Genomic DNA, 12,934 nt, shown 5'->3' with positions numbered 1-12,934 from the left:
ATTAACCACTCAACTTCCCAACTCAGTCCTCTAAAAATAGTAGTAGTCTTGTGGGTAGATGAGTTTACCAGATGGATGCAGGATAAAACCAAGGAATAAGCAGTCTCAACCCTTTACAGATGAAACCTTCTGCATCTTTAAAACTGCCATTCAAGGCTCTTCATTTCTGAATTCCAGTCAAGGTTTTAATCATTTTGATAGCTACCAAATGTGTTTTGCTTCTTCTCAAAGTTTTGATTTAAAAAAAAAAAAAAATGGGAGCAAAGGTGAAAAAGAACCAAAATAATGTACAAGATTAGTAAAGAACATTAAACAAGAAGACCCAAAATCAATGCAAGGACCGACATCAGCTCTACCTTCTAGTATGTTATTTAATATTAACAACATCAAGGACCTTTCCAAGTGCTCCCTTCTGTGGCCCCCATGATGGAAAGATACTAACAAAACCAATAAAATACACCTAAGCCAAGGAAGGAAGGAAAGGAGCGAGGGAGAGCGGTAGGGAGGGAGGGAAAAAAGATACTAACAAATATTAAATTATTTCCATAATTTTGAAAATAACCAAAAACAACCTTTCCAATCTGCTCAGCACAAAAATGTCAGTATTAACCACACAAAGTTCACTACAGCTAAAAGTAATTTGATGTTAGTGCAATTTAGCACCTTTATTGGAGAGATATATATTTCTTCTTATTTTCTGAAATATTCAAAATTGGGAATTGTTTTAGTGTTACTAAACTTGTCCTTGAATACATCTGCCACATGTAGGATAAAAATATAGCAGTGGACGATCAAAATTACATTTTAAAGCTATCCCCACAATAATAACATAAACAACCCAAAAGAGAACAATGTAGATTCTCTGTAATGTCCTTTGCTGCAAATATCTTTCATTTTATTGTGAAAGCATGTGCTGCTATAAAAGTCAAAATTCTACAAAGCTGATTGAAACTTAAAAATTATATATGGCTGTATGCCATATAAGTTATCTAATTACCATATTTTGCAGTTTATAACGCATCCTTTTTTGCTCAAATTTGTGAGGGAAAAATAAGGATGTGCCTTTATCTATATAAATGTTTTTAATTGTTTTCTTTATGCTTATGAGTTAAAAGTCTTAACTCTAGAAATCAATAACGACATCTGTATGGAAGGTAATACCCTGGAATACGATAATCAGTTTTGTTGAACATACAACAAATGTGCAACAATGAAGAGTTCTTGGCCTCTGTGATGCGTAAATATTGTAAATTTGTTACCGTACATAAAATTTCTTGTACATTGTATCTGTTCTTATGTTTTGTAATTATTGTTACATAAAATTCTTGTACTGTATGTTAAAAAATAAATACTAAAATTCTTCTATACTCAGAAAATAAGTACCTAAATGTAAAAAAAAATAAAAATTTGAATTAAAAAATTAAATGAAAGATTTTTTTCCCTGAAAGTTTTGGCCAAATATGTGGGTGCACATTATACATGGGAGCCTATTAGATACAGTAAAATGATTCAGATTTTTTACAATATAAATGTGATACTTAATTCAGGATAAATGTATTACCTAATATAAAAGCAAGTTACTATGATTCCAGAATCAGATTTCATTGAAAGCTTATAACCAAATCTGAACCTAAAATTGACCCATACTTATTGAGAGATTTAGCATGCACTGTTAGGTATTGTCACACATTATCTTGTTATTATCACCCATTACCTTTTAATCTTCATAAGGGAAATTAACTCCATGTTATAGAAAAAGAAACAATGTTTCCTGTGAGTTTAATTCAACAACTGAAAAAGTTTCTGGGCAAAAACTGAAGTTACAGACATAAATAAGACCCTGCCTTCAAAAAGCTCACCATTCAAAAGGCTCTCAAAATCAACTGCAGAATATAAAACAATTTCATAATTGTATGTAATAATATTTCTCTTCTTTTAATATAGACACTTTTGCTAAAGAAAGAAAAATATAATCTCAATAGAGTAAGAGGGCATCCAGGTTTTTCTTTCTTTGCTATTTCAAGGAGGCTGGTTGAAATGACACTTTACCTAAACAACTTTTGTCTTCACTAAAGTATAACAGAAAATTCAGGGTCCCCTAGCTTAAGCAGATCTTTGATGGGGCAAGAACTAAAGAGCCCACCATTAATGCTTTACAATTTGAAAATTAGATCTTAAATTCTATTGAAGAACTCCATCTGGTTTAAAAACTAATAATAATTTCCTTTGAAAATATTTGAATGTCCGTAATATGGCAAAGGCAATCTGTGTGATACACCAGCAACTAGTACAGGGTCCTTCTAGCCTCAAGAATTTTACTATCTGCTAGTCGAAGTGAATCAGGAACAATAATTAACCACCTTAGTATTTCCAAGTGCTTACAAGATGGTATCTCAAGACAAAAGATCAAATGTAATAAGGGGGAAAAAGCAAATAGCTACAAATGTCCACATGAAGGGAGCGACCATAACCAGCAGTTAGGAGCTAGGATTACACAGGCAAAGGCAGAGTGATAGGCAATTACAAGATTCAGTCAGGGAACAACAGGAAGTGGGGCACATGGTGGCTGGAGCAGAGTATTGTTAAGAAATAACCAGAGGAAAAATTTAAAAGGTAGGTTAAGGGCTGAGTATGGATAATCGTAAATCCCTGGCAGAAAAAAAAACGTGATCAAGCAAAATAACTTCTTCAGCAATACAAACCTGTTGACTCCCTCCCCTTCTTGAAGAAATACTCTCAAGTTTCAAGGCATCCGATTCTCCTGGGATTCCTCAGACCTCTCTGGCAGCAGCTTTTAGACTTCTTTACCTCCTCTAAACCACTAGTTCTCAATGTGTGGTTCCTGGACCAGCAGCATCAGGGAGGAAGTTGGTAGAAATGCAAATTATGGGCCCCACCCAGACAAAAAAAAAAATCAAACATCGGTGGTCAGGCTCAGCAATCTGTGGTTTACCAAGCCCTCCAAATGATTCTGATGAATTAATGTTTAAGACCAATGTTCTACAGGAGTACTTCAGTGAGAGCCATCCCCTTCTCATTCTTCATTCACTCCCTACATCCATCCTCTCCTGGGGCTTAAGTAACAGTCAATAAATGCTCACTAATCAGAAGTATCTGTCTGTAAACCCAGACACCTTTGCCAAGTACCAGACCATACACACTCAACTTCCCATTTGACATTACCTCCCAGATAACTAAGCATGTCCAAAACTACTGGATATCCTCCCAACCCCCCAAAACTGTTCCTTCTCTACTTTTTACCATCTCAGCAAATGGTACCTCCATCCAAGAGTTGCATAAGCAAGTCACTGTGCGCACTTCCTGTAACATCCCCCATTCAATCCACCACATCTTCCCATCCGAGCACTGTAACATTCCTCTCCATCCCCACTGCCTACCCAGCTCATTGGTCTACGTCTCAACCAATCTCTACATAGCAATCACCATGATCTTGTAAAACTACAAATCACAGCATGTCACCGTTCAGTAGCTTCCTACTGCACTTTTGATAAAATATAACCCTCAACATGGCATACAAAGACCCGGATCCTGAGCACCTCTCCAACACCATCTTGGGTCCTTCTTCCATGTGAGTCATTTACATGGTCCCCCAGCTCTGGGCATATTTCAGTTCCTGGAAACTCTTTCCCACATAGGGACTTTTCTCTTCATGAAATACTCACACCACCCCTGCCTTCAAACCTCTGCCTTTACCTAACTTTTCTTATACTTCATATTTCTGCCAAAATATTTTTAAAAGACCTCCTTTATCCTCTAACATAAATTGAATCCGTTTTTCTCTCATAAAACCCTGTGTTCTTCTCATATAATCACCAAAATTGTTAACTACATTAACTTGATGATTTTTCTGTTTAACATTATCTTCCACATTAAGTAATTTCCATAAAGCCAAAGAAATATCTGTTTTGTTTCCCACTGTATAAGTAGCACCTAATACAGAGCATGGCACTAAAAGGCACTTAACAAACCACTATAGAATAGTAACAGCTGTCGATATTTTTGTTAAGTTCTCCCCTTATTCTGCTCTCTCTGTCCTCTCTCGGGAACTTGAACTTACAAGTTGTTACTGGCTAACCACGATTCTTTTCTGCAAATGAGATATCATGCTTAAATCCATCATTTTCCTACTGATTTATATTGCAAAATCAGATGTCCTTTACTACTTCCCTCTAAAATTAACAATGAGAACTGATTAAAACTTAGCCTAAATTCACTCACACTAATCTAAGCAAGTTAACTCTGACAGAGCTACTGAGCTACTTTTATAGAACTCCATAGTAAATTCCTGGCCTCCAATTACTGACAGTGCCACCCACCCCCATGCTCCTGTTAGAAAATCTTATCCCCTCAATCAATCATATGCAAAATGACCATTCCCATCCAGCCCTCATTACCTCGTGATTAGATTATCTCAACTATTAATATTATGGACAGAGTCCCAGTCTCTAAAATACCAAATTAAATCTACTTTGTACCAAAGATATTTAGGAAAAAATGTCCCCTACTTGAGAACCAACTTCTTCCCGTTATCAAGCAATATTAAATTCCTCTGACTAGCACTGAAGGCCTATGGAGGCATGTGATCAGAAAGCCAGTCTTGTTTTAATAAAAACTTGGAAGGTTACATTGAATTACATGTGCAATTTGACACTTTCAAGCTAAAATTTACGTATGTCTCTAATCCATTTCTACAGCCCAAAGTAGAATTTTGTTAGCATGCACTCCTGAAACGAAACTGTTCTGAAGAAAAACCATGAAAATGCCCCACTATGGTATCAGTCCTCTAAACTTGGAACAGGACCTAAAAAGGTACAAGATGTCAGCATTTTCAAACATGTATGTATTTAACTAGAAAGAAATAACTCATATGATACAAAGGATATAGTATTTCAGAGAGGAAACTACTCCAACAGTTTAGTTATAATATACAACATAAGTATACATACCCCTGAGCATGTTTATTTTTTAATTAAATATGTAATATGTAATCATGTATATACAGTATATACACATATAAATACTAGTTTTTCCTCATTATTTGGGGATTCCATATTTCTAAATTAGCTTACTTGCTAAAATTTATTTGTATCCTCTAAATCAATACCCACAAATCAATACAATAGCACTTTCACAGTCATTTGCACACGTGCTCATAGTGGTGAAAACTTTGAGTAGGCCAGCTGGAGTCAAGAAGTTGAGGCTGTGCCTTCTGGTTTCAGCTCTCCTACTATAAACGAGCGCCCTTTTCAAGGTCTATTTAGCGTCATGTTTTTCTCATTTTTGTGCTTTTTATTGGAAATTTTATTTTTTAAATGGCCCCCAAGCATAGTGCCAAAGTGTTGTCTAGTGTTTCTAAGTGCAAGAAGGCTGTGATGCCACTTAGAGAGAAAAATACATGTATTAGATTACCTTCATTTAGGCATGAGTTGGCCATGAATTCAATGTTAATGAATCAACAATATATATTAAATAAGGTGTCTTTAAACACCTTAAACAAAACACAAAACAAGGTTGTATATTGACTGGCTGACAAAAAATGTTGTGAACAGAGGCTTACAGTACCCTCACCCTGTATTTCCCTTGGGAGCAATGGTTCAGTAGTCATGAAATCACTGTTCATGGTGACTTTATAGAACATAACTACTGAGAATAATGACAATAAAATACATACCTACACGAGAGAGAGAGAGAGAGAGAGAGAGAGAGATCGCACACATGCATGCACTAGACTTTATGAAGACTCGAAGACACTGCAGAGGTTATTCTGAACAATCATCCTATGTTCACAATAATGTAGCAAAAACACCTCAGCGCCCAGCATCTACAGGGTCTTGGCCCCTGTTTAAACAACACTGACTTAAAGCAAAAAATGTAAAATCTACCCAGTTTGTTTTTAGGTCTCTCTTTGCTTCCAGCCGTTTTCCCTCTCAATAGTGTATCTCTCCCCAATTCAGGTACTCTTCAATTCTCATGCCTTTTCAGAAGCACTTGCCCTAATCTTATAATCCAGCAAATGTATCTGTCAATTATTTAATGATCATTCTTGAATGTGAACCAGACTTTTGCCTAAACATCTTGTGTAAACGTAGTATTACTTGATAAGGAGAGGATATTAAGCATCTGAAATAAGAACAAATTGTCAGAATCAAAAAGTAAAATGAACATTATTTCAGTTGTGTGTATCCTGAAGAGAGAAGAAATACACAAGGAAGAAGCCCAGGACTCAGCGTCCCCTCCAAGGAAAGCCAAAGCCTAGTCACAGGAGGTGGGGTGTTGGGTAGAGGAAGTTCCATCTTCCAAAAGGTTTCTTCAACCCTGCTTCATCCTAGCACTTATCACAGATTTATCCAAGAGAAAGGGCAAATGTATGGCAAAAATCAGTGGAACACTCTAACAGTAGCAGCATTAGTGTTTAAAAAAAAAAAATTTTTTTTTAGTTTTGTAGTAGTTGAGTGACCACTCCCATTTTTAAAATTTTTATTTTCTAGGATTACTTATTTTTATTGAAAATGACTTACTTAGGACAATGACAGGATATGCTTAGAGCAGTGATCGAAGCTACAAATTCAGTCTAGTTTGATGAAATGTCAATGTTTTCTTTCTATTAAATAAAATACCCATCTGTGATTTAGTAAAATGAAGTGAGTGCAATATTACTCAAGCCACACTTCAGTTACTACAACAATTTAAAGACAGAAATACAACATGAGTGTTAATAGCCATGTCTTCTGAAAATCTACAACTCAATCTAAAACAATACTTGAAATTTATCTATAATACAGAGGTAGGACATTTTACATCATAGTAAATCCATCTATCAAGACCAATCACCATATATTCATTGTTTTGAGCAGCTAAGGATCCTCCTTCCACCTCTCCAAGGTTCAGCTAGGCTCATTATTAGGGGCAATGGCTTGCAAAACAATGACATCCATCCTTAATTAATTCAAGATGTCTTTCTCTTTAGAATATTTTATAGACAAAAGCCTTCAGATTTTTTTCTTGCACTAATTTACTACTGTTTTACGGTATTTCAAAAAACACAAGTGGAATCTCAGCCCACTGTCTTCAAAACCACTTCTTCAACATCTTTCAGTAACCAAAACTACTCTCTTCAATGTCTTCTATTCACCTTGGAACTTAAAAGGCCCACTTTTAAAAAATTATCTTATGAATTTTTGAAAGTATTTATTGTAATATTCTGCGCTTAAAAACTCAGAGATCAATGAAGTATGTAATAAATCAGAGAAAAGTATTTTCTACAAGCCAATTATACAAGAAATAAAAAACTGAAGTGGAGAATCTTTTTTTTTAAGGGAGTAAACTTTTGTGTATGCCTACTTGCAACGGCTGACTTCGCCTGGTAAACATAATAAAGGACCGAACACAAAACTTCGTAAGTGAAAGTGAACCTGCTTTCCACATCACCTTTTAAAGTACTACCAACGAGACACAATGAAAGGGGATGAATAGCACCTTGTCTGATAGGAGAGATTCGAATAACGAAGATAAATGGCCTTCAAGTTTACCTGCAACCCCAAAGCCACCTAAGTAAATTGGGGGCAAATCATAACCTGCTACACGTGCACACACAGAAATACACTGTTTTCTACTGATACTGAGGCAGGAGCAAAACCAGGTTCAACACCAGGGGCTACAAGGTCCTGCGCCCTGCAGCGCGGATGGAGACTCGGAAGAAGAGGCCAACGCATAACACCCGCCTGAGCCACAGCTGGCAGAGCAGAGTCTCAATCCTGCTCGATGTGAACCTCTAATGAGTCACTGGACCAATCATAACCCCACATCACTCGTGAGAACGTTTTCCATTTATCTCCTCGCTTCAAGGACTGAAAATGACTTAAACTCGTAATACAGCGCTGTGCACCGGTCAGAGCTGCTAGCGGCGAGAAAGCCGGCTTAAGAGAGAAAGCCCAAGCTTCTCTCAGAGCCCTCGCTGTCCGAGTAGAAGCAAAAGAGGGAAGAAATAAAACGAGAGAACGAGGAGAGAAGCGGGGTGAGGACCGGGAGAAGCGACCGCCACACCCCAGCCCTCCCTCACCTGACTGCCAGCCTCCCGGGCGCCCGTACCTTCGGCCAGCGATTCCTCCAGAGTGACCTGGTAGCGGCCGACCGCGAACACCCGGACCCCCACGGACGAGCTACCGAGCCAGAGCCGGCCCGACTCCGCCGGCCCCGCCACCCGCCGCTCCGCCGCCGCCGCCCTCGGACTTGGGCATTCGAGAGAACTTCTTCATGGTCCCGCCGGCGCGCTGGAGGGCGCGGGGCACGCACAAGGGCAAACGAGAGGACGAGTCCCCGGCCCGACGCGCGGCTGGGCGTCCGCGAGGGGTCGTAGCCCCTCGCCGGTCCGAGCGTCCGTGCGCGCTGCGGCCCGCCGAGGCCTCACATTCCGCGCGCCCACAGCGCACTGCCCCGGCCCTGCCGCCCGCTCCGCGGCTCCGCTGCAGCTGCCCGGCTCCCGCAGAGGGCGGTGGGGAGGGCGGGGACGGGGCGGGGCACGAGGGGGCGGGCCCGAGTGCGGAGCGACGCCGCCGCCTCCGCCACTGCCCCGTCGCCCCCGCCTCCCCAGCGCCGGGTGCGCGAGCGCGGGAGGAGGGCACGCGGGAGGAAGATGGGGAAGGAGGCGGGGCGATCGGCCCTCCGGGCAGTGGGCTGGACCTCTCGGGCCGCACACCCTCAGCACCGCAGCCCGCGGCGCCTCCGCCACCCGAGCCGGACCCGCGCCGCCCGCGACTCGCGGCCGTTGGCGGCGCGGCGCCGTCGCCAACCGTTCACTGAGGCTGGGCGCCCGGCGCAGGCGCGCTGCCCGCGCCGCCGGAAGTGACGGTTCCGGCCCTTGTCACGTGGAGGGGGCTGGGGGAGTGATTGTGGGGGTTGAAAACGAGGGAGAGGCCCAGGGTTCTGGGTCTGGGGTCCTAGTCGGGAGGGTTCAGGCCAGGCCTGTGGAGCCCTGGTTGTGAGCAGGGAGGTGGCCCAGGAACTGGTTCCCGCGCTGGCCATCCGGCGGTGTCTGTCATCTCTGCTAGGAGTTTGTATGTCACTCTGGGGGCTAAAAAATGCCGCCAACAACTTCATCCCCGCAAAGGAACTTCTTGCTGCATCTGTAAGCCCGTTTTCCAGACTTTCTCCCTTGAGAATCCTCTTCCGCTCGCCCACCCTGCGCGTGGGAGGTGGGAGCCGCACGGATTCCAGTAACCAACTTCTAAAGCCACGGTGTCGTACTCTAACAGACGCTTGTGCTGGGAAACGTTTTGCGGTTTATAGACTAGGAGTACTTTCAAAATCTGTTATATGCTGTGCTTCAGCCCTGTGAGGTATTCAGAGCAGGTCCGTTTACAGACCATTCATTGCCTTTGATCAAGAGAGCTTAATGGACTTGTGCAAGGTCACACAGCTGGCTTGTGGTAGAGCTGAGATTACAAGGTCCAAACTTCCACACATGGGTCCCTGCTTTAGGCCATTCTGAAAAATGGGAGATTTAGGACTGTTAGGAGCAAACCAGCCATTGGGTTCTCCCCCTCACCTCTTAACAAAGAGATTTACCCTTAAAAAAAAGTTGCGTCCATTTCCTAAACCGCGGGAATCTGGATGCCTGCGGTGTGAAGCAGACAAAATGAACAAGGATGTAAGAGCCGTCCCAGAGGGTAAGGGATGGCAAATTAGTTATCTGGGAGAGCATGTATAAAGAGAGCAGCCGATTTTCAGCTCCAGCCTGCTTTTCCCCTGTATGAATACAGGACCACTGTGGCCAGAGGTTCCAGTTTCTTAAGACAGAAATCTGAAATTTTTTATAATAAGGCGTTTCCCAAATTTTTAAAATGTAGGTCAAATAAATTGTGCCTGCAGGACTCCAGTATACACCTATGAAAGTAGATAATTGTGGTTCTATCCCTGCCCCCCACTTCTTTGTCCAAGTTTTTAATGAGATACAGGCAGAAACATTGGGAAATGTGCTTAGGCAAAAGACTTAGAGCTTAAAAATCTTCCATTCTTTCCTCCCCTCTGCTATTAGAAGAGCAGCTATTTCTGCCAACACCAAAACAGTGCTCTGGATTTAGGCATTTTTGCTGCATAACGCACTAAGCTAAAATTCTTCATCAGGAGACCTGCCCTTTAAAGAACATTCCCGCTCAATAGAAGTCAGATTATAAGTCCCATGATTGATGTGGTGTGACAATTGGGGATTTCCATTTAAAAATAAGCGGGCCATTTTCCTTACTGTGGGGATTCACTGTGGAGTCTCATTCCTACAAAATTTGAATTACATTTTTCAAGCAGAATAATGAGAAATGTAGTCATTTCATACAATTCAAAACCAGAATCAACCTAACATAACAAAGTTTGGGGCATAATGCAACTTCACCCTGATTACAAGAAAGAATAAATGAATTTTCTATGATCAGTTTTGGGAGCAATTCCTTACCCTCAACTGTAGTAAGGAAATTACTTCTACCATGTTTCCCCGAAAATAAAACCTAGCCAGACAATGAGCTCTAATGCGTCTCTTGGAGCAAAATTACTATAAAACCCCGATCTTATTTTACTATAACAAGACCGGGTCTTATATAAGACCCGCTCTTATACAATATAATATTATATTACATAAAACCCGGTCTTATATTAATTTTGCTCCAAAAGACGCATTAGAGCTCATTGTCTGGCTAGGTCTTATTTTCAGGGAAACGGGGTATGTACCCATAGAAGGTGATAGGGAAGATGATTATTAGTTTAAGGCATAGGACACGCCCCCCTCCAAAACTATGGTAACACCAAAACAATGTGTTCTTTAATTTTTCACCAAGCATGTAATAAAATTTGAATATCCTCTGATCTTTACAGAATGTTAACCACAATATTCTATAACTGATGATAACAAACTACTAATAAGAATGTAAAACATTGTATTGCTAATAATAAGAACGCCAAGCATTTAACAAACACTTCTACTGCTAAGTTATTGGTATCTACCATAGGATTGTATCCTTCTAGCAACTTTGTGAGTTAAGTATGATATCCTTAAACCAATTTATAAGCAGAAACTGAGATACTAAGGCCAGACTGTTAATCAGCAGAAAAGTAGAAAAATTATATTGAGAATACAGTATTTTTGTTTGCATTCATTATTAAACCACGGTTATGAAAGAACATCCAATTTGGCTTTCTGCTGGAAAATAAAATCTCTAGAAAAAAATGTAAGGATAATGTAAATTCTGACCATCTTAACTAACATTGAGGTAACCTACAATAAGAACCCAGCTATAGAATAGTTTAATACAGGGAAAATATAAGGGGGGAAGAGGGTGGTAGATGAGGGTAAACGGGATCAAATACACCATGATGGAGAACAGACTCTGGGTGGTGAACACACAACGTGATATATAGATGATGTAATACAGAATTGTACACTTGAAACCTATGTAACTTTACTACCATTGTCACCCCAATAAACTTTAGTTAAATAAATAAATAAATGCAAAATAAAAATTACTTTTCAATTTTCAAGTGTTTATAGCTGTACTGCTATAAAAATACTTGGGAACTAGCCACATAAGGAAGATTTTTTTTTTTTAAAATCGTATTGCTTCACTTTGCAAGGTTTCATGTTACAGTACTCTGATAAAGTCAACAGATCCTCGTAGCTAACTAAAGGATTCTGAGATCCTTAAACAGGAGGAATTTTGACAATGCATGGAGGGAAGGTTGGTATTATATTTTTGTCTTCTACTGGAAAACTATAACCCTTCTTGGTTACTCTGACCCTCACCTATGTTGCACTAAGGTGGTTCTCAAAGACACACATGAAGTGAGAAAGACTGACAGACATGAATCAAACAAAATATGCTTATCCCAAAACACTTATTCCCAGACCATCCATAATTACCTTTATAAATCATTACTTCCAGTGCCTGATTAATCATTTTTCCTCACAAGTGAATGTTTGTTATGATGTGCCTACTATCGTTATTAGCCTCATTATGTTTTACTTTAGTAATAATTGTTCTCCTTGTCTAACATTGTTAACTTTATACCTAGTTAAATGTGCAAGTCTCTGCTTTCCAAGAAAGTAAAAGTCCTGAAGTCCACTAAAAGAATATATGTCTCTATTATTAAGAGAAGTGCCTTTTTATATCACTGATATTTAAATCCTCTGTTAAAACTACCCCACATTATCACTATGTCTTGTAAAAATTTATATACATATAAGAAAAATTAAAGCCATAGTATAGTTTAGAATACCAAGTTGCTCACAAATATTCTTAATAGGAAAAATAACTCAGTGGACATGAAATGCTTTTTTTATGATAGAATTTTTCCTACAACTTGACCATACTTACAAAAAAGACTGCGAGAAGCAAGCTGCTTCACCACCAAGAGAGACACTTTGATCCCCACCCAGCTTGATGGCTTCTACCAGGTACACAGCTCCTCAGCCTCACAGCTCATGGCAGGGATGTCTTCCTGCCTAAAGGAGTTACTTGTCCTAAATTGGTCATTACAGTCTCATTCCTGGATATGTTCTTGACCTCCCTCTTCATGATAATCTTTGCATTTCATTCCTATGGCCAAGCTACAACCCTGTCCCATTACATTTAAATGAAACTTGAGCAGAGTGTAAAATAAGAACTAATTCTTATTAGGCACTTGTGATTTACCAGTGTTATTCTAAAGTGCATTACATGTATTAACTTGGTAAATCTTCATGAAGATTCTAGGAGATAGCGTTTCAGATTATTATTCCTACTTTGCAGATGAGAATACAAAAGCACACAGAGATATTAGGTTAACTTCCCAAGGTCTTATGACTTGTAACAAGGTTGAAAACCAAGTAGCATGGCTTCGTAGCTCATGATCTTAACCACTACACCATGCAGACTTTCCTTGAAAACATGTA

The 12,934-nt window shown here is 40.0% G+C and overlaps 1 protein-coding gene across 1 annotated transcript in view; it reads right to left on the bottom strand.

The window, feature by feature from the left end:
* Positions 1–8,420, bottom strand: part of BMP2K (BMP2 inducible kinase) — a 113,535-nt gene extending 105,115 nt beyond the window's left edge. The window contains 2 exon segments of the mRNA XM_033105809.1: positions 8,110–8,186; positions 8,188–8,420. Coding sequence (XP_032961700.1) covers positions 8,110–8,186; positions 8,188–8,276 — 166 coding nt within the window. The 5' untranslated portion in view covers positions 8,277–8,420.
* Between the last annotated feature and the right edge of the window lie 4,514 nt (positions 8,421–12,934).

The sequence above is a fragment of the Rhinolophus ferrumequinum genome, chromosome 5 (genome assembly GCF_004115265.2).
Source record: "Rhinolophus ferrumequinum isolate MPI-CBG mRhiFer1 chromosome 5, mRhiFer1_v1.p, whole genome shotgun sequence".
Classification (NCBI taxonomy): domain Eukaryota; kingdom Metazoa; phylum Chordata; class Mammalia; order Chiroptera; family Rhinolophidae; genus Rhinolophus; species Rhinolophus ferrumequinum.
Note: the sequence above shows the minus strand (reverse complement) of the source record. Positions and strands in the feature narration are given on the sequence as shown.